General features: G+C 52.6%; 10 protein-coding genes across 10 annotated transcripts; 2 read left to right on the top strand and 8 right to left on the bottom strand.

Moving 5' to 3' along the window:
* Positions 1-204: 204 nt before the first annotated feature.
* On the bottom strand, positions 205-1,639 carry BO94DRAFT_458235 (cell wall glycosyl hydrolase YteR; the record flags this gene model as incomplete). Its single annotated transcript, XM_025607783.1, has 4 exons — positions 205-309; positions 384-1,060; positions 1,108-1,193; positions 1,257-1,639. 4 exons carry the CDS (start codon positions 1,637-1,639, stop codon positions 205-207), a joined length of 1,251 nt encoding a protein of 416 aa, XP_025470958.1.
* Positions 1,640-2,352: 713 nt separating this feature from the next.
* BO94DRAFT_324323 (translation machinery-associated protein TMA46) lies at positions 2,353-3,956 on the bottom strand. Its single transcript, XM_025606922.1, has 3 exons — positions 3,593-3,956; positions 2,966-3,516; positions 2,353-2,906 (listed from the first exon to the last, which is right to left on the bottom strand). The coding sequence occupies exons 1-3, from the start codon at positions 3,635-3,637 to the stop codon at positions 2,477-2,479; spliced, it is 1,026 nt and encodes a 341-aa protein (XP_025470957.1). The 5' UTR covers positions 3,638-3,956; the 3' UTR covers positions 2,353-2,476.
* Positions 3,957-4,644: 688 nt separating this feature from the next.
* Positions 4,645-5,541, bottom strand: wos2 (Hsp90 cochaperone SBA1; the record flags this gene model as incomplete). The annotated part of the gene is made up of 4 exons (XM_025607833.1): positions 4,645-4,713; positions 4,770-4,934; positions 5,002-5,327; positions 5,511-5,541. 4 exons carry the CDS (start codon positions 5,539-5,541, stop codon positions 4,645-4,647), a joined length of 591 nt encoding a protein of 196 aa, XP_025470956.1.
* Positions 5,542-6,208: 667 nt separating this feature from the next.
* BO94DRAFT_554005 (ESCRT-III subunit protein VPS24) lies at positions 6,209-6,955 on the top strand (the record flags this gene model as incomplete). The annotated part of the gene is made up of 2 exons (XM_025613687.1): positions 6,209-6,256; positions 6,317-6,955. 2 exons carry the CDS (start codon positions 6,209-6,211, stop codon positions 6,953-6,955), a joined length of 687 nt encoding a protein of 228 aa, XP_025470955.1.
* A 902-nt stretch (positions 6,956-7,857) lies between these two features.
* On the top strand, positions 7,858-10,148 carry BO94DRAFT_621622 (putative RNA annealing protein Yra1; the record flags this gene model as incomplete). The annotated part of the gene is made up of 6 exons (XM_025617012.1): positions 7,858-8,073; positions 8,134-8,163; positions 9,165-9,329; positions 9,387-9,457; positions 9,508-9,769; positions 9,824-10,148. 6 exons carry the CDS (start codon positions 7,858-7,860, stop codon positions 9,824-9,826), a joined length of 747 nt encoding a protein of 248 aa, XP_025470954.1. The 3' UTR covers positions 9,827-10,148.
* Positions 10,149-10,271: 123 nt separating this feature from the next.
* optD (small oligopeptide transporter, OPT family) lies at positions 10,272-13,182 on the bottom strand. The gene is made up of 4 exons (XM_025606920.1): positions 13,038-13,182; positions 12,635-12,971; positions 10,731-12,578; positions 10,272-10,668 (listed from the first exon to the last, which is right to left on the bottom strand). The coding sequence occupies exons 2-4, from the start codon at positions 12,798-12,800 to the stop codon at positions 10,373-10,375; spliced, it is 2,310 nt and encodes a 769-aa protein (XP_025470953.1). The 5' UTR covers positions 12,801-12,971; positions 13,038-13,182; the 3' UTR covers positions 10,272-10,372.
* Positions 13,183-13,499: 317 nt separating this feature from the next.
* Positions 13,500-14,485, bottom strand: BO94DRAFT_510432 (uncharacterized protein; the record flags this gene model as incomplete). Its single annotated transcript, XM_025609734.1, has 2 exons — positions 13,500-14,001; positions 14,058-14,485. The coding sequence occupies 2 exons, from the start codon at positions 14,480-14,482 to the stop codon at positions 13,500-13,502; spliced, it is 927 nt and encodes a 308-aa protein (XP_025470952.1).
* A 451-nt stretch (positions 14,486-14,936) lies between these two features.
* Positions 14,937-15,974, bottom strand: BO94DRAFT_323840 (uncharacterized protein). Its single transcript, XM_025606921.1, has 2 exons — positions 15,667-15,974; positions 14,937-15,617 (listed from the first exon to the last, which is right to left on the bottom strand). Exons 1-2 carry the CDS (start codon positions 15,860-15,862, stop codon positions 15,214-15,216), a joined length of 600 nt encoding a protein of 199 aa, XP_025470951.1. The 5' UTR covers positions 15,863-15,974; the 3' UTR covers positions 14,937-15,213.
* A 67-nt stretch (positions 15,975-16,041) lies between these two features.
* BO94DRAFT_532142 (cysteine--tRNA ligase) lies at positions 16,042-18,695 on the bottom strand. Its single transcript, XM_025611062.1, has 2 exons — positions 18,338-18,695; positions 16,042-18,288 (listed from the first exon to the last, which is right to left on the bottom strand). The coding sequence occupies exons 1-2, from the start codon at positions 18,626-18,628 to the stop codon at positions 16,174-16,176; spliced, it is 2,406 nt and encodes an 801-aa protein (XP_025470950.1). The 5' UTR covers positions 18,629-18,695; the 3' UTR covers positions 16,042-16,173.
* Positions 18,696-18,869: 174 nt separating this feature from the next.
* Positions 18,870-19,659, bottom strand: BO94DRAFT_554001 (NAD(P)-binding protein; the record flags this gene model as incomplete). Its single annotated transcript, XM_025613686.1, has 2 exons — positions 18,870-19,585; positions 19,629-19,659. The coding sequence occupies 2 exons, from the start codon at positions 19,657-19,659 to the stop codon at positions 18,870-18,872; spliced, it is 747 nt and encodes a 248-aa protein (XP_025470949.1).
* Positions 19,660-19,977: the final 318 nt, after the last annotated feature.

Here is a 19,977-nt window from a genome sequence, read left to right as displayed (position 1 = left end):
TATATGTCTTAACTTACGGGATGGATTGGGATATTGTCTCACTTATGATGGGAGAGGTTTATTATGGTGTACGAGGTACGAGTTACGAGATACGAGGATTAGGAATAGGGACAGAAAGGTAAAGAGGAGGAAGTAGTGGAGTTGGCGCTGTGTTGTGTATTACTAATTTTTATATATTATTGATGGTATATGTGGGATATAGGTTTAGGTATAGTAACCCGTTGTGAACATCTCGTGTTCCCAGCTTGCGAGGATAAATGGTGCGGTGCCGTACACGCTGTTGTAGTCGATGGGTTGGGAGGTATAGTACTTCATGCAGTGGAGGGTGTTAGTGATGGGTTCATACTTGTGGTACTATAAGGTAGGGGGGAGGAAAAACATACCTCATATGTCGGATTCGTCAATCCACACACAGAGACCGTCTGATCCATACCTAACGTGCCATCCGATTCCTCTTTGATGAAGTTATCCACGAGGTAGTTGTAGCATTTATCCGCGGCATCGGTATAGCCCACTCCATTGGGCGTCGATCCAGACAGATACCCCAATCTGGCGCCCTTGAGCAACGAGTACACGAACATGGATGAACCGCTGGATTCGATGTAGTTCCCTTTCTCGCCGCCGTGCAACATCACCTGCCACCAGCAGCCTGTGGAGTTGTCGGCGTCGTTGATGATGGTGTTAGCAAGGTTCCAGTATTTCGTGTACACGTCGTCGCGTTGGGTCTCGTTCAGGATGTTGTTCCTGTCGGAGCGTTCGAGAAGATCCACCAGGGCCATGTGCCACCATCCTAGGGCGCGGTCCCAGACGTAGGGGCTTGCGCCGGTGGTGGGGTCGGCCCACCAGGCGGATTTGCTGGCGTCGTAGCCGTGGAAGAGGAGGCCGCTGCTGTCGTCGTGGCAGTGGTCTTTGAAGAGGTCGAGGTTGTTCATGAGGTCGTCGGCGATGGAGGTGTTGGTTGGTGAGAAGTAGGTCTTCCAGAGGCTGGAGAAGGAGCTGAGGGGGAAGCTTCCATCGAGGAAGCTTAGGTTGGGGTAGGCATTGTAGTACCAGAAGCCGTCTGAGCAGATGAGTATGAGAGTTGAGGGGTAGGTGGGGTTGTCTGACCTTCTGAGTTTCGGGTCCTGTCGTTGAGCGCGTCGTGAAGAGTATCGAGGACTTGTTTGTAGGTTTCGTTGGAGTTGCGGTCGTATCTAGATGGGTTTGGGTTGGTTATGGGTTAAGAGAGGAAGAGGGGATGAAGGAATTGGACTCACTGGTGGTACAGGGCATCACCGGTTGCGAATACGTCCAAAGGAGCGTTGATATCAGCGGTGACATTCACTACTCTGGGGAGGAGGCTTTCTGCACCCTCTAAAAGGTAGCTGTGCCAGTCCTCCTGGCCGCAGGAGTCGGCATCGTAGTATTCTTTCAGTCGGATGACAGTCGACTCGAACAGGGCGATTTTGAAGACGATGGAGACGTCATCTTCCGTGCTTGAGTCTAGGATGGCATCTCGACGGGCGATGACGCTGTCGGTCATCCAGGTCGAGTAGGGACGGGACTCCGAGTCGCAGGCCCGGCCGACAGCTGCGACGAGATGGGACTGAGCCAGGAGTCCCGAGAGCAGGACAGCGGTGAAGGAGATGATGCCGGGCATGGCGGCGGGGGATGAGCACTAAGACCGTGGACAGAGAGGGGCAATGGATTTGCCATGGACCACAACCTTATAGTCCGGCAGGAGGAATGGATTCTTCCCGTTGTGGAGAGAGCTGGGATGTCGATCGTCGATAGTCTGCAGTAGCCCAAGATCCAACGGAGATCGGTGAGGAAACCGGAAGAGTGGCGGCCCTCATGCAGGTGGCATTCATGGGTGAGACACCCGAGGGCAACTGGAATGTGCATTGAAACCATTGGCACAGCAAGGTTTCTTTCTTTCTGGCTGGATGACAGCCAAGGATCATACTTGTGAGATTCTAGTCTAGGAAGTAGGGACATCGTGCCATGGATACAGCATCAGGCTTACTCAACAAACCGTGCTCAAGGCAATGCTGGCTCATTCAAATCAAGAACGTTTTACGTACAAATCTGGCATCGCAAATCATGAGTCAGTCCTCACCTCCACGCCCCAGACCCCGTCGATCTCTCTCAGTCCATCAGTCCATCTGGTGGCCTCGCCGTTGCCTTCCTCGCCCTCCCAGTCCATGTCGGTGGGATCCATCTCAGTCGCACCCATCCAAGGGCGCCTGAAGCAATGCACCCAACGCGACACGACCAACCGTTCACGTTAACCGCAAGAGCCATCAAACCCAGTCGCGGACATCAACACACGCCGGGGATCATGGGAGATCCTTGATCCCCAGCATGGTATCTACCATCCATCAACCCGATCAACATCCCGGGCCCGGACAACGGCCCGGGACACCGTTTCCAGTATGGGAGGTCCGCAACCCATTCGCCCAAGTTTTCTTGCGGACTTGGGGGGATCGCACAGAACTCAGCCTTCACCTTCCTGTGCAATCGTTTCCTCGTTCGAGACCGGCACTGGGTTGCCCGACAGGATCGCCAGGCGTTCCTCTTCCTTCCTCTCGCGGATCTTTTCCGTCTCGCGCCGCAGGGCTTCAAGGTTCCACACTCCATCATCCTCGTCCTCGCTCTCGCTCTCATCCTCCGCCCGCCAGTTGCCACTCTCGAATAGCGTACGTCCAGTAGTTTCCTTGGCCTTCTGGGCTTGCTCCTCGGCCGCCTTCTTGTCCAGACGCTCCTTCTTCCACTTGGCGAATGTCTCCGGGTTGACAGGAGTCAGGTTGCCGGTGAGCTTGTGTCGTTCGCTTTCCAGCCAGTCTTCCAGGGTCAAGGTGTTGAGCGGGGACTTGTCCATGAGAGCCTTCTCGGCCGCCTTCTGCTCCTTCGTCTTCAGAACGAAACTGTAAATCTGGTCAGCGCTGCCAGGGACTCAGCATAAGATAGAAAAGCGGAAACATACCCAGGTGGCAGACTGTGCTTGTACATGCACTTGTCACCTCCATTGGGACAAGTCCAGAACCAACCGTACTTCTGGTTCTCGACTGCCTCAATGAAGTATTTGCAGACCTTGTCCGTAGTGGTTCTGGGGTTGCCGTGCTTGCTGAGAATGACCTTGCGAAGCTTCTCCTCATCCCAGTCATCAATAGTATCCTTCTTCTTAGCCTCTTCCTCCGCCGCCTTCACATCTCTAGAATCGGTGTACAGATCCCTCTTCGCTGCCTTGCGCTCCACGCTAGCATCGTGACTGAACTTGCACTTGCGTCCCTTTTCACAATTTCCCTGCTTGAAGAAAACGCAAAGAACAGTCTTGGGATCAACACCGAAAGGAACCTTCTGAACCTGAACAGGCTTGAACAACTCCAGAGCCTCCTTCTTAGCCTGCTCAGAGGCCTTCTTCTCAGCCTCACGACGCTGCTTCTCGGCTTCCTTCTTCTTCGCATCAGCAGTCTTGTTGGACTGCGCTTGAGCCTGTAGTTGAGCGATCTGTCTCTTGGCGGAACCACCTTTTTTCTGTGTAGAGAATACCGGTCAGTGGGTTGTGTTCGATTTCGAGAGGACTGCGGGTCTAGAAGATATCGTCACGTACGTTTTTCATGCCAAAGGTCTGCACGAAGACATCACAAGTCAGCATTATAATCCCAACTCAACGTCAAATAACAGGGTGTCAAACCTTGTCCTCAACCGTGGCCTTGGTCTTCTTCTTCGGGGGATCGGGCTTCTTGGGAGGCATGATGGCGGATTGATTATTCGCACTTGTCTAAAAAAAACCAGAAACAAGAATATAGGAATGCTGGATGAGGTATATAACGTGCGCGCCGGTCTGGCGAGGGGCTGGTTACAGAAACCTCCCACAGAGAAAACCAAACGGAGGGGGGAAAGATGCGCCGAAAGAAAAAGCGCCACGGAAAAGAAAAGTCACCAAAGGAGGGGTCGACCGGTCGTCCCGACGGGATAGGTCAAGAAGATGACAACACCTCGGCTTCGTTTGGCGGAAGATGGGGTTTAACGACTGTGAGGAAGGGAGATCGTGAGGAGGTGCAGGTTCCTCCACATTTTCAAGGTGTGGGTTTCCCAGTGTGGCGGAACAACTTCACATAATCGGCCTCTCCGCCAATCGAGTGGGATTGTCGCCGTCCCCTCGACCCTCACCAGACATCGCCTTGCAATTTTTTCGTCGCCCAGGGCCATGTTGCTTTCGGCGGTTTAACCGGCGCAGCCTAGCCTCAATCTCTCTCCAGGACGCACTACGTATGGCGGATGTAGTTGGTTTTTACGCTTTACGGTCGCAAATTTCGTCATCGGGTCGGACTATCAACACTACGACTTGAAAGCAGGCGAGAGAAATGCCTCGAAAGAAGTCGAAAGCAGTAAAAGCCTTGCTAGTCATCTCGTCATTTCGTACTAATAAAGTGAAAATGGTGATTCCTTTTCCGTTCTCTTCGCCTTTCGAGGCACGCCTATCAACCTGTCCAAGTGCGCCAGGTAGCTCCAAACCATGATGACCCTTGACCATCAGCGGTATAATATAGGTGAGAATGAGCAGATAAAGCTCAACGGTTACGGAATTCGTTGCTCGCCATTATGTTTTTATTCTTTGGGTTGTAGCGTGTTGCCTATCGCATTAGAAGGGCACAGCATTTAGGAAACCTCCTGGACCTTGGAGGCCTGCTCGCCCTCGGCCTCTTCAAGCTCGGGCATTTCCTCGTCCTAGTCATCTTGTCAGTAACCGAATGGTTGTCAAGAGTCAAGGATGCATAACCTACATCTTCTTCCTCACCACCGGCACCGGCTTCGCCGCCGAGACCGGCACCAAGCTTGGAGAAGTCAATGTTGGAAAGACCACCCTCTCCTCCAAGACCCTCGAATCCACCGAAGTTGTTGGCATAGTCATCTTCGTTCACCTCATCTTGCTCATCCTCATCAACCCACTGCATTCTTGTCAGCTCTTTTCCTAATCGTGGTCTTTTAAACGGCAAGTTAAGTCCGGTGCCATACCTTATCGAAATCGGTCTTCAGGAAGTGAATCTTCTGAGTGGTCTTCAGCAGGCGAGGCCAGAACTCTTCCTTCAACTCCTTCTTGCGCAGAACCAGCTCGACTTCGCGGTCGCTGTGGTTGACCTTAGAGTGCTCAGGGTCGATTTCGGCGAACAGCTCGAGCGAGACGTGGTATTTCACGCCCTTCTTGGAGTTGCCAGTGAAAGTGACACTGGTGGGCTTGATGTCGAGAGTCGCTTCGGTACGGGCAACATCGGCGGCCTTGATGTTCACATACAGGTAGTTGCGCTCGGCATCAGAAGCCGAAGAGCGCTGGGCCCATGTGACTGGTGGATTAACTCGGTCAGCATTTCATGCTAGTAGGGATAAAAGCAGGCATGGAAGTGTCGGAAAGGCGATAATATGAGAGATAATTCGATCGTGGTAGGGCATGGAGATTCCCCAAAACCGGCCACCAAGTCACGAAAATCCAGAGCGGGGAAGGAATGAGGCACGGCAGAACCACTCACCTTCGGGGTGGACCTGAGGGAGTTCGGGCATTATGACAGGAGATGTGTGAGAAGATGTTCTGGGATGATAGACGGTGAGGTTGCGATCCTGTTGGGAGTGGGAAAGGAGGAGTGGGAAGGATGCCGGGGCTAGACGGACAGTGAAGTTGCAGCAACAGCCGGTTGCTCTTAGCTGATGATCGCCGACGACTGCTGCTAGAAAGTACTGGAACTCTCCCGCCCGCCCTCAGTTTGCCCTGTTTGCGGCCTCTTGATGCCTGAGGCTCCGAAGGCCGGCGACGTCACTGCCCCGATCCCTGTCCAGCTGACTCAGCCGCCGAGTGGAACAATCGGACATCCACTCCTTCTTGGGCCCAGGCACAGCAACATCCATAGCCATGCAATCATAATAATCGATCCGCCGCCTCAACGGAGCATCTGCCAGGCCTTTCCACGACAGTCGGACTCACTGGCCGGGTGTGCCTCTTTGCTAGTATTGCCCTCGAACCCAGAAGCGACCAACAGAGCCTTGACCTTCCCGGATTCGGACCCCACCGCAGCGCCAAGGTCTCCAGATTTGATTGAGCCGCCCTTCTGATAACGCCTCTCTGACACTGACCCCGGTGCGCGAAGCCCAACTGCACACTTCAAAATCGACATAGACACCCTCCTGCTATAGACCTCGCTTGGTGGAGACGTATACCTTCTCATAGTCCAGCATGGAGACTCTCAAAGCGGTCTTTTTCGGTCCTGATCCTCAGACGCAGGCAAGTGCCTATTCTGGCCATCAACCTCGATGACGATGCTGACCATTTTGCTGCCTGCAGATGAGGAAATGTAATCAGCTCATCCGTGCCAATACCCGTCAATTAGATCGTGACATTGCACAACTGAAGACCCTGGAAAGCAAGACACGGCAGTACATAATGAACTCATCGCGGCGGGCCCAGCGAAATCCCTCTCAGGCTAAGCAGGCCAATACAGAGGCCAAGACGTTTGCGCGAGAGCTTGTGCGGATTCGAAAACAGTCCACCCGCTTACACACCAGTCGCGCACAACTGCAAAGCGTCCAGATGCAGGTCAACGAGGCGTTTTCGGTCCGGAAGATCCAGGGCAGCTTGAAGAAATCGACGGGCATCATGAAGGATGTAAATACATTGGTTCGGATGCCAGAGCTGACGGCCACGATGCGTCAGCTCTCAACGGAATTGGTGCGGGCCGGAATCATCGAGGAAATGGTCGATGATGCGATCCCCAACAATGAGCTGCTGGAAGAAGAGGAAGAAGAAGCCGACGAGGAAGTCGACAAGGTTCTGCAGGAGATCTTGCATGGCAAACTGTCCCAGGTTGAAGGCGTCCAGCCAGAGAAGCCATTGGAGGAAGCCCCGGAACCGGAGGACGAGTTCGTGGATCCAGAAGCGACGCTGGAGCAGATGAGGGGGCGACTGGAGGCGTTGAAGAGCTGAAGGACCCAACGAATGGGGCTGGCCGCATAGCTGGGCTTATATCATGATGGGCTGCAACATGCCATTGAGTATAAATGCTGTGACTGGAGTTTGGTAGGGTGGGCGTATTGGGGCGTTGATCTAAATGCTGTTCCAACCTTGATTTACGGGGCTGGTCCTTCCACGTTGAGCGGATTCAGCTGTTGTTCTTGATTTGATTATTTCTCTCCGATAATATCCCTGCCCGTAAATATGTGCTTGTGCTTGTCTGTCTCCTGCATTGTTGGGTTGGCCTCTGGTCTTTGGGCAGCAGTGACTCTTGGCGCAGCGGGATGTTACAGGTGCCTGGGGGCCGAAGAGTCTAGACTGCGAGGTCGAATGAAGATACTAGATTAGATTGCATAGCAGGACTGTACGTAGAGATCATGTACTCTGTAGCAAGATACTACGTCTATCTATCTACGGGAGAGGTGGAATTGGGCACGGAAGTTATGCAAGTCATTGTGCTTGCCCGACTGGCCCGATCGGGGCTAGCGCGGGAGCTCAGCCTCTTCGAGTCACTTCGACCGCCGACCGAGACTCGTGAGTTCTCCTCCTCCGCCGCCCTTGCTTATCTTCGCCCTTCCTTCTTCCCCGTTTCCCTTTCTTTCATCATCTCCATCTCCACCAACTCCATTTTCACTTCATCTTCTTCATCCCACATCGCAGCTTCCCATCTCTACGCGCTGCATCTTGCATCTGCCGCTTTGTCTTATTTAACTGCCCCATTGTCCAGCTTTCATAGCCAGTTTCTGGACACCGCTTCTTCAGAACAACCTCTGCCAGCATTGCCATCTTCCGTGGCGCAAATCGTAACACTTCACGCTCCGTGAATTCCTTTCATCTACCAACACCACTTTTCAACTTTCCGACCTCATTTAATCATGTCTGCCAAGTTGGACAAGTCTCTCGACGAGATTCTCGTCAGCCGCCGCCAGGGCGCTCGCCGTCGCGCTCGCCGTTCCGCACCCAAGGCTGCCAATGCTCCTGTCCCGGTCGGAGGCGTGAAGAAGACGACCAAGGCTGCCAAGGCCCCCGGAAAGCCCGTTCAGAATGGGCACCCAGGCTCAACCGAGAGCAAAATCATGGTCAGCGGCTTGGTAAGTTCCATTTTCCCCTCCGTCGTCAGTCGCTTTGTGGCTCCTTGCTGACGACTTTAGCCTGCCGATGTGAATGAGGCCAACATTAAGGTATGTTGATTGAAAGGCCTTGGCCTTGGGTTTCTATCGCCATGTTTTCTTCTCGAAACCTTCGGGGCGCAACGACTTCCACTCGCGTTTCGATCCTTGCCACGTTATATTCTCATATCGCCGTCATGGATTCCTGGTCTTCAGCACAGGCAGAACTCCTTGAACACTTCCAATGCGGTAATTGCACGCTGGCACCCTGTGAACCCGCCGAAGTTGAGTTCTGCCGTAGTCTTGCAAAAGGCGTGTTAGCTCGGGCGGGTCTTGCAGTTACCCGCTTCCAGAGCCACGTCGCGGACTGTGCCTCAGATGGTCGTCAGTGCACGCCATCATGAAACCAATCCGATTGGCCACACCCGTACACTTCCTACATTTCGAGGTGTCGGGCATCAGCGAGCGCATCAGCGTACCAGCAGTAGACCGACTAGTTCGGCAAAGAATCAACTATCAAGCACCATGCTACCAATGGTCGATATGGGACTGTCTTAGTCGGGCAGGAGACGTTCCCGTTTCGCCTACTGGTGACGAGCGATGCTTTGCTATTCCTATCTTTGGCTATTAGAGGGATTCTGGGGGAACAGAACCATTGATTTACCGCACACGTAGCCATCGTGACGGATGTCCTTTGGCGGTGGCAGCTAGCAACTACGGCCCGTAGCACCCGAGGCCAACTTTCCTAATTGCGAAATGATTGATGGCGATTGCCGAGTGGGTTACCTGGAAAAGGGGGATACGGTACATTCCTTGAGGCTTCGGAGGTGATTACAGTCATGGTTCTTGGGATAATCGCCAGCAGCTCTGTGCTTCGACCTCACAGTGCCTCGGTGTTTCGGGACGAGTTTCTATCCGCTGCTTACTGACTACCGCTGTGTGCTCGCTGGTGCTCTCTGGTATCGCGCTTGAAGCCGGTGTCACGCGTTCTTCGATGTTTTGGCTCTGCAGAAATTCTTACGACTTTACACTTTGATGACTCGACGTACTAATTCGATCTGCTGGTGCTATAGGAGTATTTCACAAAGTCTGCAGGCCCTGTCAAGCGAGTTATGCTCACCTACAATCAAAACGGCACGAGCCGTGGTATCGCGTCCATCGTGTTCAGCAAGCCTGACACTGCTGCCAAGGCTGCTAAGGACCTGAATGGACTGCTTGTTGACGGCAGACCCATGAAGGTGAGTTTATTCTGCTAGCAAGATGGCGGAGGTCGCTGGGAAGCTAACATCGGCTAGATCGAGGTTGTCGTGGATGCGTCGCACGCTCCTGAAGTCGCCGCCCCCAAGCCCCTTGGCGAGCGTGTTGCGTAAGTCTCGTCAATTGTTCTCTGCAGTATCATCACTGACCTTGTTCCAGCCAAACCAAGCCCCAGCCCAAGCCGGCTACTGCTACGAAGGCCGCTGCCGGTGCCAAGGGTCGTAAGGCCCGTGCTCGTCGCCCCAACGGTCGTGCGAACCGCCCTAAGCCCAAGACGGTTGAGGAGCTGGACGCGGAAATGGTCGACTACTTTGCTACTAACGAGAATACCGGCTCTGCCGATGCTAATGCTCAAGCAAACGGTGCTGCCCCCCAGCAGCCCGCCAACGGCGGCGAAGACCTCGGGATGGCCGAGATTTCCGTAAGCTTCCCAATGAGTCGGGGCCATATGACGCGAGGCTAATGATTTGTTCAGTAAATGCTCCAAGATACCCTTGACTCAATCGCACCGCGTGGGTCAAATGTATCGACTGCGAAGGGCCAGGCTTTGACCGGCCACTCGGCCAATCTTTACGCGCTCAGGGTCTGCCGGCTGGATTCGAGTTTGAAGCTTTCGTTATATCTTCTTCATTGTTCTTCGGATATGTCTTTCTAGTGTGCTTTGTTTTATTTTCCTTTTTTCTTTTTCCTTTAGTGCCGTTAGTGTTATTGGGATATTTTCGCAGGGAAGGAGAAGGCCATGTATCTAATACACTTGCTCAATGAATCAGTCAGCAAGCATTGCATCCCTGTAGTACTGTCAGCCTAATTCTTGCGACACAAACTAAGATGTTGTATCATTTGAACCTTTTGACTATGAATTCATCTACTTCAGCTTACCCAAATTGTTGATTCAAAGTACCAACTGAGAAACAACCTAGCCATACATTGACAACAACAGAATCTATCTGTCTTTCTACATGAAGCATCATCATCATAATTATCATCACGGAACCCAATCCAATCCAATCCCAAACTAAACCCCCTAACTCCAAGTCCCATTCACAGGCCCAAAATACCCAACCTCAGGCATAGATTTATACGCAACACCCTCCCCATCCGCCGTATTCAAATAAACGGTATTTCCCCACCAATCGGGAAACACAGCGCCGGGGTAAGAAATACAGAAGAAGATGACGATGCCGCTAAGTGCGAGACCGGTGTCGAGCGCGGCGGCTAAAATGTAATTGTATTTCTTCCACCAGGCGAAGAAACGCTTTTTGATGAAGTGGTTGAAGGCGAAGTTTACAAGGGCCCAGCTGGAGTAGTTGATTCCGGTTGCTAGATGGTGTTAGGTTTTGGTTGGTGGGGTGCGTGGTGGGATGTTGGGGGGGGTTGCTTACCGGGTGGGACGTTGTAGGTTCCGACGAAGATCAAAGGCCAGTTGATGTACTTCCAGAATTGATGACGGGTGTATTTGTACAAGAAGTAGGTGATTAATGGGGCGATGGCTCCGATCCAGAAGAAATGGAGTAGGGAGGAGTAGATGCGTCCGACGGAGTAGAGACGGCGGGGACCGACAAGACCCCAGATGACGGAGGAGGAGTAGACGGTTCGGCCGTTGGGGCAGGTGAATCCATCGGCTTGGTTGGAGTCGCAGATGTCGTTGATGTGTCCGAGCATCCAGATGGTCACGCCGGCTTGGGTGAGGGCACCGAGGATGGTGGCTAGACCTTGAGCCATGAATAATGTGCGGGGAGGGATTTTCAAGTAGTGGCCTAGTTTCATGTCCATGGCGAAGTAGACACCCTGGCCTACGACGTCGGTGCTGAGAATCTTGAAGATCATGTTGGCGAGGGGCTTGCCCTCGAACATGTAGCCGCCGACGAATTCGGCGAGGACGTTGAGTTGGTTGGCGTCGACGTTGGTGATGCCTTGGATGATTCCGCAGGGTACCATGTAGATGGCTGGGATGATTAGACCTAGGAAGACGCCATAGACTGGGAGCTTGGTGTCGTAGACTTCGACCACGACGATTGATATGGCGGTGATGATGGCGATGATAGCGGCATACCAGTACCAGGGGGTCTTTTTGTAGGATTTCATGAGTCGCGCGTGGACGTCGAGCTTGTTCTTGCCTTTCAGGGCGGCCCATACTTCCTTTCCATGCCAGACGCCGATGTGGGTGAGAACTGCGGTGATTGAGGCGAATGACAAGCCGTAGACAAAGGCATATGTTGCTGGCAAATATGGGGGCGAGTACTTTCTGTAGGCCTCGACGTTGAGTGTGTTGTCTGCACTGATGACACGGGAAGTGTCGTATTCCGCGCCAGTCCGGTCATAGACGTCGGCGGTCATCAGAGGAAGATAGGCTGTGTACCATGTGTTGCTGTAGTAGATTCCCGGGACCACGATCCAGAAGAATATGGCAAAGCCTGCAAAGACGTTGATTGCAGCCCACGATGGAGAAAGCAGGGGGTTGGTGTTGTACGCAACCTGGCTCCAATCGAATGTGATAGGACTTAGTCCCAAGCCGGTCTGCATTCCGAACAACTGATTCACAACCACATTGCGAGGCGCGATCCAGCAAATCCAGGTAAAGTATGAGAGTGCGGTAAACATCAATCCGGGGAAGAAGTACCACACGAAACCACCAGCAGTGACATATAGGAAGAACCGAAGACGGGAGATCTTCCAGCCGTTTGCGACGGTGTTTGCACGCGAATGAAGGGTCTCCAGCATGGCACAGTTCGACAAGACTTGTGGCCAGATGATCCTTGCAGGCTCAACTAGCCACGGCGCGGCCAGCCCAGCCACTCCGAATCCCAGCAGCTGTGCGCAAAGGACTACCAAGACGGAGAACCCGGCTGACAGACCGAAATTATAGAACTTGGCGCTCGATGCTTGAATGATGTTTGTCGAGTCTGCGCTTCCGTAGCCGAACGAGACGTTGCTCATGATAACGATGAGGGCATGTTCCTTGATATTGAAATGGCGATCCGGATTGAGAGTGAAGGACCCTAACCGCCCGAGACTGATGGTCCACAAGGGCAGGACCTTGGCCAGGAAGACGCCACATGGATAAGCCAGTAGTTCTGCTACCAGCGACACGATATGCACTGATGGATACCGGAGTGAGAAGAACTGGTTGATTCCTGAGCCCACTATGGTGAAGATAAAGCCAAGTACCCACATGCGAAACGTGTTGACGGGCAGGCCAGGGTCGTCGGTCTCAGGCACGACGGCCCGTACTATATAGGTGGTTCGGCCATTAGAGGAGCTGTAGTGGATATAGCAAGCCACATACCTTCAGCGAATGGCGAATGTTCCGATTCATAGTCATATCCCGTTTGCTCCTTTTCTTCAGAGTCAAGCTCGGGCTGTAGTTCATCTAGCCGGCCTTGTTCAATCTCAACATCCACACTGACGTGCGGGGATTTGAGGGTTTTCTCGAGTGGTTCTGCAGAAGCCATTTCCCCGAACAGCTATCACTATGACCGCGGAACCCAGTGATGGACTGACTGACTGACTGAGAAGGCATCGCGGGACGGCATGACACCTCTTTAATAGGCTATTCGACCAACACAACCGGCTTTCTTATCACCACATGTGGTGGGTTGTGACACCTGAGCGTCAACTAGCGTCTGGGCAGAGCATCAGACTGATAAGAATTATGCCGGTTGGATTTATCCTGATAGCGGCCGAGATACCTTGCATCCACACCCCGGAATGCGGAGAAATGCTAGCTTGGTGATCTTGCACGCACCGTCTGATTGTGATGGAACCGGATACATTCTGTGAAGGTGTATGGTGTCTGATTTGATGATGTTCCCTTTTATAGGCATAATATACTGGCCTGTAAAGACGAATCTCTAACATACCTCTGTCAGTCGAAAGTTAATGGGGTTTGATAAGACTTGTATTGGACCGATAGCGTTATCGCATGCGTGCGTAATGCACAATTGGCGGGGCGATACTGATAGCGTTAATGCAAGACGGCCGACAATCTAGACCCTGCTTTCATCCGATCTGATGATCCGAAGCTTTTCCTTCGTTGGATCCCTAAGCGACCCGGCTGGGACATATGCGTTTGCCCAAAGGTTTTCCCGCCCTCTGCACATGGAGCGCAAGTAGGTACTCCAACCCTTTGCACGGCAATGTCCAAGCGCTTATTAAATTTTGGCGGTTTTCCCTATAGGCTGACTGCCGTAGTAGCGGAGGAAGAGTTCAACCGGCTGATGCTTGAGTCCTTCAAAGTCGAGGACTTTCGTATGTTGGATGACCACTCGTTTGCCATCATGATGCGCTTGCAGGATTCGTCCATGCGCTGAATTCAAGTACGACACAACCAGGACCTGCGCAGCTGTCAGTGTGCTCGAACGAAAACCGGATACCGAGAGGGCATGTGAACGACTTACTGGCATTACCAGATGTTGTCGGTAGCAATCCAATTCCATACGGACCGCCATCACTCTCAGTATGGCCTTCAACTCGCCCACTGTGAGCCATTTCACCTTATCGACATCGATATTCTGGCGGAGATCGAAAACAACATGTGGTACCTCATGCTCCACGTCTTCTAAAATGCGGAGAATCTGCCATCCATCGGTAGAAGGCTGTCCATCGATCAACTCAAAGTTCGGCTGATGCTTCCACTTTCCCTTATTGGTCGCACTAATAATCGCATGTTAGGTTCCCAAACATCCACATGAATGATTGCTGATACTTACCCACACTCTCGAAGGCCGGTCAGATTATCCAAGCAGAAACCTTTCTGTACGGCCGTCGCAAATTTATCTCGGCAGAGGTCGAGTATAAATGGGCATCGTGCAACGGAAACTATACTAATGCGAGAGGCTGGGCATCCCATATACTCCGGCTTTCCTTCATCGAGGCCTGTTTTGATCGACGGATCTGTCGAGAGATATGTGCGTACAGACTGGGGGGACAAAGGAAGAAAAAAGCGTGGCCTGAACATGATTGTACCCTTCGTGCTCACTGAGACCTGCGAAACTTCGATCTTGAGCGCCAACAGTTTCCAAGGATTTAGGAATCCATCGGGATAATCTTCGATCGCGGCGTGGGTTTTGATAATCTTGTCGTGTATCTTCTGGCGCTTATCTTCTCGGGAGCGATGCAGGTGAAATATCGTCATCTTGTAGTTGGGTTTAGGATCGTTGAGGAGTGGAGAATGAGTTGGGGGCAGATGTTGTATAGCGAAGGAAGCAAGTGGTATGATGCCCTCTAGTGGGTACCACTACGCCACTATTACGGTAATAGGGAGTCAGCATCTAAGTTTATGATCGTGTTGCCCTTGAGTCATGCCAACACTTAGTTGTCCTTGACGGACCGATCCTTGACGGGTGAGAAAGGGGGACATGTATATAAGACAGCCGCTGCGCTTGAAACCTTGACGCGACCGTTGTCCTGGACAAGGTTAGTTGTCTCCTTATGCGATTTTTTTTATCTGCGATTGACGAATCATACCGAATAATAGTATGTGCGAGTGGCGTGATTATCCGAGACGACATCTCGGAAGAAGTATCTGCAGGTAGAGATCTCGGTGTCAGTAACAACAGACGAGACGCATTAAGGATACTACCTTACCACGGTGGTTCGACTCGTAGTCAAATCCCTGCGAGGTTGTTTCTTGAAAGCATCAGGTGGGATGCAACCAGAGGAAGGTTTGTGGGTGGGCAGATCCAGGGGCGGCTCTCCGGGGCAGGTGACCGGGTCGAGTCACCCAATGCCGGGCATTGGACCTTGTCATGGAATTCTTGAGAGATACAATGGATATGGGTATGTCTCGCTCGTTTACTTTATAACAAAGTAACCACCCCCTATAGATGAATCGAGTGGTTACAGGACGTGAGTCGAGGCAATGGCTTAGATCCGAAAAGTACGGCAATGTTTAAAAGATTTGAGAACTCTTTCCAGGTCCGCAGATATTTTCGACTTCCGGGCAGTCAGCATAGGAGGTTCGTAGCAAAGACCCAAGGGCCTACCGCAAAAGCTGCGGACTGACAGCTCTTTAACACGTAAGGCTCGTTCTTTGGGCATTCTCTTTAACCAGTGCAGATGGGCCCGGGAAAGGTCGGTTTCGATCGTAGAAGGGTCAGCCAGGTCAGCTTGGTAGCCACACCTTTGGTAAAGGAATTTGCAAGTGTGACGTAAAAAGTGAAAGTCAACGATACTGAGATGGAAGAGTATCATTTCGAGGAGCTCCATGGGAAGGCTGCAGATTTTGTTGCTTGTTCTTTTGCAAGCCCTCGCCGTAACACTGCGTGTCACTGTGAAAAGGTGAGAACGTGATGTATCATTCTGAGGAGATTTACGTACTGTATCGATGTGTAGGCTCCATCTTGGTCTGTTTTATGATAATGGTGCGTGCCGACCTTGACCAGATACATCCTGTGGAGGGGTTGTTTATATACCAACGATTCGCTATCGGGCAGTTGGACTTGGAAAGACGCCGAAAAGAAGTATGCATAGAAGGTATCACCAACATGAGGAAGGATCCATCGTAGCACCGCATTCTCTCACTGGCATAGTTTCGAAGATCATTTCTTTTCCCAAGTCACGTCTCACGGCTCGGAGGATTTCTACAGATATCATGAATCCTACCCTGATAGGTAGGAGACACCCTACGTAGGGTAGGCGTCTGCAGAGCGAGCCTAGGGTTGACCGAGAAATTACGATCATTAATTAAACAGTCGATGAGGACTCACGAGAGAAGGTTAATTTGGGGGGGCAGTCTTACGTCGTAGCCACTCGACCACCTTGCCTTAAAAAGGTATCCTTTGGGTCAACCAAATGGATTATGTACTCATTGACTCGTGTAATCTATCATTTTGCTTTCTGACTTGCAAGCCAGGCTTCGTGAGCCTTCTTCTGCCGCTCCCAATCCTTCCGGAGCTTCTTGCTTTTACTTTTGGCAAGGGGTTCACCGGCGGCATCTTGTGTCGGGATGCCATCTTCATCCCAGGCGCTGTACTCACTGGTGCGGAACATCTCCACGGGGTTAAGCTTTCCTTTCTCGAGCCTCTCCTGGGCAAGCTTCTCTTGCTTCTCCTTTTCTTGCTGCTTCAGCAAGGCTTTACGAGCTTGTTCCTCGCGGGCCTGCAGCATATCCTTGGTGACTGGACGGACCAGTGCGGGCTTGTTCTCGCGGTCCTCCAGGTAGATTCCAAGGTTAAAGAGGTCAACATCACGCAAATTATCACAGAGAGAAAGAATGTCCTTGGACGCCTTCTTGGATTCCTCCAGACTCAATGAGGCCATCTGGGAAGTGAACTTGTCCAGAACCTCGGAGTACGGCTTGGCAGATTCGGACACGTCTGCTTCCTTGGTGGCGGCAGTGTCAACAATATCCTTCACCTGCTCCGAAGTAATCGGAGTGCCTGACATGGCGGCTTGACGCAGAGAGTCACGCATGGCGGACAGGGGGTATAAGAAACGCTTGGCTGCTTCAGGGATGTCAGTGCCTTCCCAGCCGATTCCACAGCTGTCAGGGGAGGTGGCGCCATTCAAGCCAAAGATGGTAACAATCCGGGTGATCCATGTCGCCATCGCTTCCGCTACCTTGGGGTCCAATGTGTGGCTGTCCAGGGCATTGAACGTCGTGACCAATTCAGAGATGGCAGCCATAACTTTCGGGGTATCAAAGGAGTCACAGAAGTAGTCATGGACCTTCTCCTGCGTAGATTTGAGGGCCTGGGCCAAGGTCTCGGTCGAAGAGGTGGGCGTCTCGTCAGATCCGGTCCGGAAACTGGATGGGTCCTTTGCCTTGACGAAGAAGTTGTTGAGCTTCTCCTCCCAGGAAGAGGCATTCTTGACGAGCTCGTCGGTGATCTCGACTCCATCGCGCCACCCACCGAGCAGGAAGACGATTCTCAGACTACGGGCCGTGTAGTCCCCGCGCTCAAGGGCATCCTTGACAGTGGTAAAGTTCTTCAGCGACTTGGACATCTTGGATCCCTGGATGGACAGGTGGCCCATGTGCAGGAAGTAGTTGACCCACTGCTGCTTATGCTCGCACCAGTAGGCCTCACTCTGCGCAAGCTCGTTGTCATGGTGAGGGAAGGCAAGATCGATACCACCGGAGTGGATATCAATCTGGCTTCCCAGGAAACTCGACGCCATTGCCGAACACTCAATATGCCAGCCCGGGCGTCCCTGGCCCCACTTGCTGGACCAACTGGGCTCGCCTGGACGGGATGCCTTCCAGAGGGCGAAATCATCCGACGACTTCTTCTCGGTTGCGCGGGACAGCGCACCCTCACCGTCCCTCAGCAGAGGCTGGTTATTGCGGTTCCAGGGTTCCAGTCGTGCGTAATGGTTTCCAGCGTCTTCAAAGGCCTTGATATCGAAATAGACGGAGCCATCAGAGGCCACGTAGCCAAACTTGTTTGCGACGATTTTCTCGACAAAGTCGGCGATTTGCTGGCCGTATTCGGTGACTCGGGTAACCGCATCGGGGTCGAGAACGTTCAGATCGCGCATGTCTCTCATGAAATGGTCCTCGTATTTCTTCGTCAATTTCGTGAAGATTTCGTGCGCATCGCCCGGGATCGTCGCCCCCTCAGTCACGTCAAGATAGAAGCAGAAAACATCCTGCGCAGCATCATAGAAAGCCTTGCTAGAAGTCGAGCCCTTCTGGGTAGCCTCCGCAATCGCCAACGCCGTGGTTGTCACGGTCTTGATGTGCATCTTGATCTTGACCTCCGCATCACCGGGCTTCTTGTCCGCTTCCAGCGCGCCACCCTGGAGCACCACCCCATAGACCTTCTCTGCTTCTGCGACAAAGTTTTCCGGCTTCGTATCGGGATCGACCAGGGGGAGGTTCTTTTTGATGTAGGCGCTGTATGCGACGCGTGCGGTCTCGAGGACTTCGGGCGTAACCGTGGGATGCGCAGTAACGTACTTGTCGAACAGGTGCTGCTGTCTACCGCGAAGAATGATCTTGGCGACACTGTCAATAGAGCTATCGCAGGGCGATGAAGACACGTACCTTGTCATCGACATCGGTGATGTTCATGACAAACTCCACGTCGAATCGGAAGTAGTCGCGCAGGATTCGACGCAGGATATCGGTGCTGACATAGTTCCGGGCGTGACCCAGATGCGCATCGTCGTAGACTGTTGGACCGCAGGCGTACCACTTAACTTTCCGGCCTTGAGGGTCCAGAGGCACAAAGGGCGTCTTGGACCTGGTCAAGGAGTTCCATACTTTGAGGGGGGGGAGGCGAGCGTCGGGGTGAGCGGGAGGCTGTTGCCAGGGAGGCTGCTGGCGACTCTCCATGATGGCCGAGCGACTGAAACGGCGTAGGAAGAGCGTCCGGCTAAAGGAGGGGAGTCGTGGAAGTGGCATTGTTCCCACAATTTTTAGCTGTCCGATGAGGCACCGAACATCCCCGCTCCCGTGATCATGACTCATCGGTCTCGTGACTGTATAGAAGCCGCTCTTTCATCCTCTACACGTGCAAGTCAAAACAAGAACACTAACCAGCAACGATTTGATTTCTCTATACACCTGACTATCCTTAGAATGGTGATACCCCATATACCCCCAGGACCCTTCCAACATCCGCGTCTCTCTCCCCTTTCACCACCGTCGCCACTCTTTCTCCCCCATCAGATGGCTCGGCTGCGTTTCTTCGACGCAGAGATTCAGGATCACCAGTGAGGTTTGTGGCACACAGTCCCGGGTCAGCTCCAAACACTTTGAAGCCCTCGCCCTCGAGTCGACACAGATACAGGACCATCATCATGTTCAATGCAGCCTTGCTGGTCCGGTATTCGGCTGCTCCAGATTGGTGAAAGGGCGACTTTGGGTCTGCTGCCTGACTGATGGATCCTGTGCTCGACGAGACAAAAACCAGTCGCTTTTCGGATGACTTCCGGAGTAGGTCGAGAAAAGCTTCCGTGGTGCTGAGTGCGCCGACAACGTTCACATCCAGGATCTTGCGCAGAGTCTCCCGGGTCGGGGGTTCCACCATGGAGTTCAAGGCTGCATTGTTTACCAGGATGTCGAGCCGTCCATACTGCGATTTGATCTGAGCAGCGGCATCATCCACAGACTTGTCGTCTGTCACGTCGATCTGGATTGACGACACGCTGCCCTTGATACCGGGGATGGCCTGCAAGGTTTGGGCAGCTTCTTCGCCTTTGAACGGGTCTCGTGATCCTATGATGACATGGTAGTTGTCCGAAAGGATGAGATTCTTGGCGGTCTCGAAGCCGATGCCTTGGTTTGCACCTGGATCTATTAGACATGCCAACTGATGGGGATGGACTAGTACCAGTGATAAGAACCAACTTTACTTCAGCCATTGTATGGTTACACGCTCGTGTTTATCTGCATTCCATGCTGTCTTGCGCTTTAATATGCTGTGTTCGGAAATATGTCTGTTATCTCCGATATGGACGATGGTAAGTCCGGTAACCCCGTTCCTGCTTTGCAGTGCAGCAGTTGTGAGTTCTATTCTCTAGACCAGTGAGGGTAGTCAGCACCTACTGTCGATGGTCTATAATCTGACTTGTTTCTTACTCGGCAATCATGCCTTGAGGTGTTTTCTGTGAAGACGCAGAATTGACGAGTCAGATATGCCAGGCATGCTATACAGCGTTCAAGAGACATTGGGACCAATG

Source organism: Aspergillus sclerotioniger (genome assembly GCF_003184525.1).
Source record: "Aspergillus sclerotioniger CBS 115572 chromosome Unknown BO94scaffold_5, whole genome shotgun sequence".
In the NCBI taxonomy this organism is placed as follows: Eukaryota; Fungi; Ascomycota; class Eurotiomycetes; order Eurotiales; family Aspergillaceae; genus Aspergillus; species Aspergillus sclerotioniger.
The sequence above is the reverse complement of the archived record's forward strand: the minus strand, read 5'-3'. Positions and strand labels throughout refer to the sequence as shown.

Coding starts and splice junctions, on each gene's coding strand:
- BO94DRAFT_532142 (XM_025611062.1), bottom strand. CDS start 18,628: ATGGAGAGTCGCCAGCAGCCTCCCTGGCAACAGCCTCCCGCTCACCCC. Junction 18,289..18,337: donor TCACCGATGTCGATGACAAG/GTACGTGTCTTC, acceptor AGTGTCGCCAAG/ATCATTCTTCGCGGTAGACA.
- BO94DRAFT_323840 (XM_025606921.1), bottom strand. CDS start 15,862: ATGCGGTGCTACGATGGATCCTTCCTCATGTTGGTGATACCTTCTATG. Junction 15,618..15,666: donor GGAGCCTACACATCGATACA/GTACGTAAATCT, acceptor ACCTTTTCACAG/TGACACGCAGTGTTACGGCG.
- BO94DRAFT_324323 (XM_025606922.1), bottom strand. CDS start 3,637: ATGCTGACTTGTGATGTCTTCGTGCAGACCTTTGGCATGAAAAAC. Junction 3,517..3,592: donor AGACCTTTGGCATGAAAAAC/GTACGTGACGAT, acceptor TTCTCTACACAG/AAAAAAGGTGGTTCCGCCAA. Junction 2,907..2,965: donor AAGCACAGTCTGCCACCTGG/GTATGTTTCCGC, acceptor CCAGATTTACAG/TTTCGTTCTGAAGACGAAGG.
- optD (XM_025606920.1), bottom strand. CDS start 12,800: ATGGCTTCTGCAGAACCACTCGAGAAAACCCTCAAATCCCCGCACGTC. Junction 12,579..12,634: donor ACATTCGCCATTCGCTGAAG/GTATGTGGCTTG, acceptor CCACCTATATAG/TACGGGCCGTCGTGCCTGAG. Junction 10,669..10,730: donor AACCTACAACGTCCCACCCG/GTAAGCAACCCC, acceptor AACACCATCTAG/CAACCGGAATCAACTACTCC.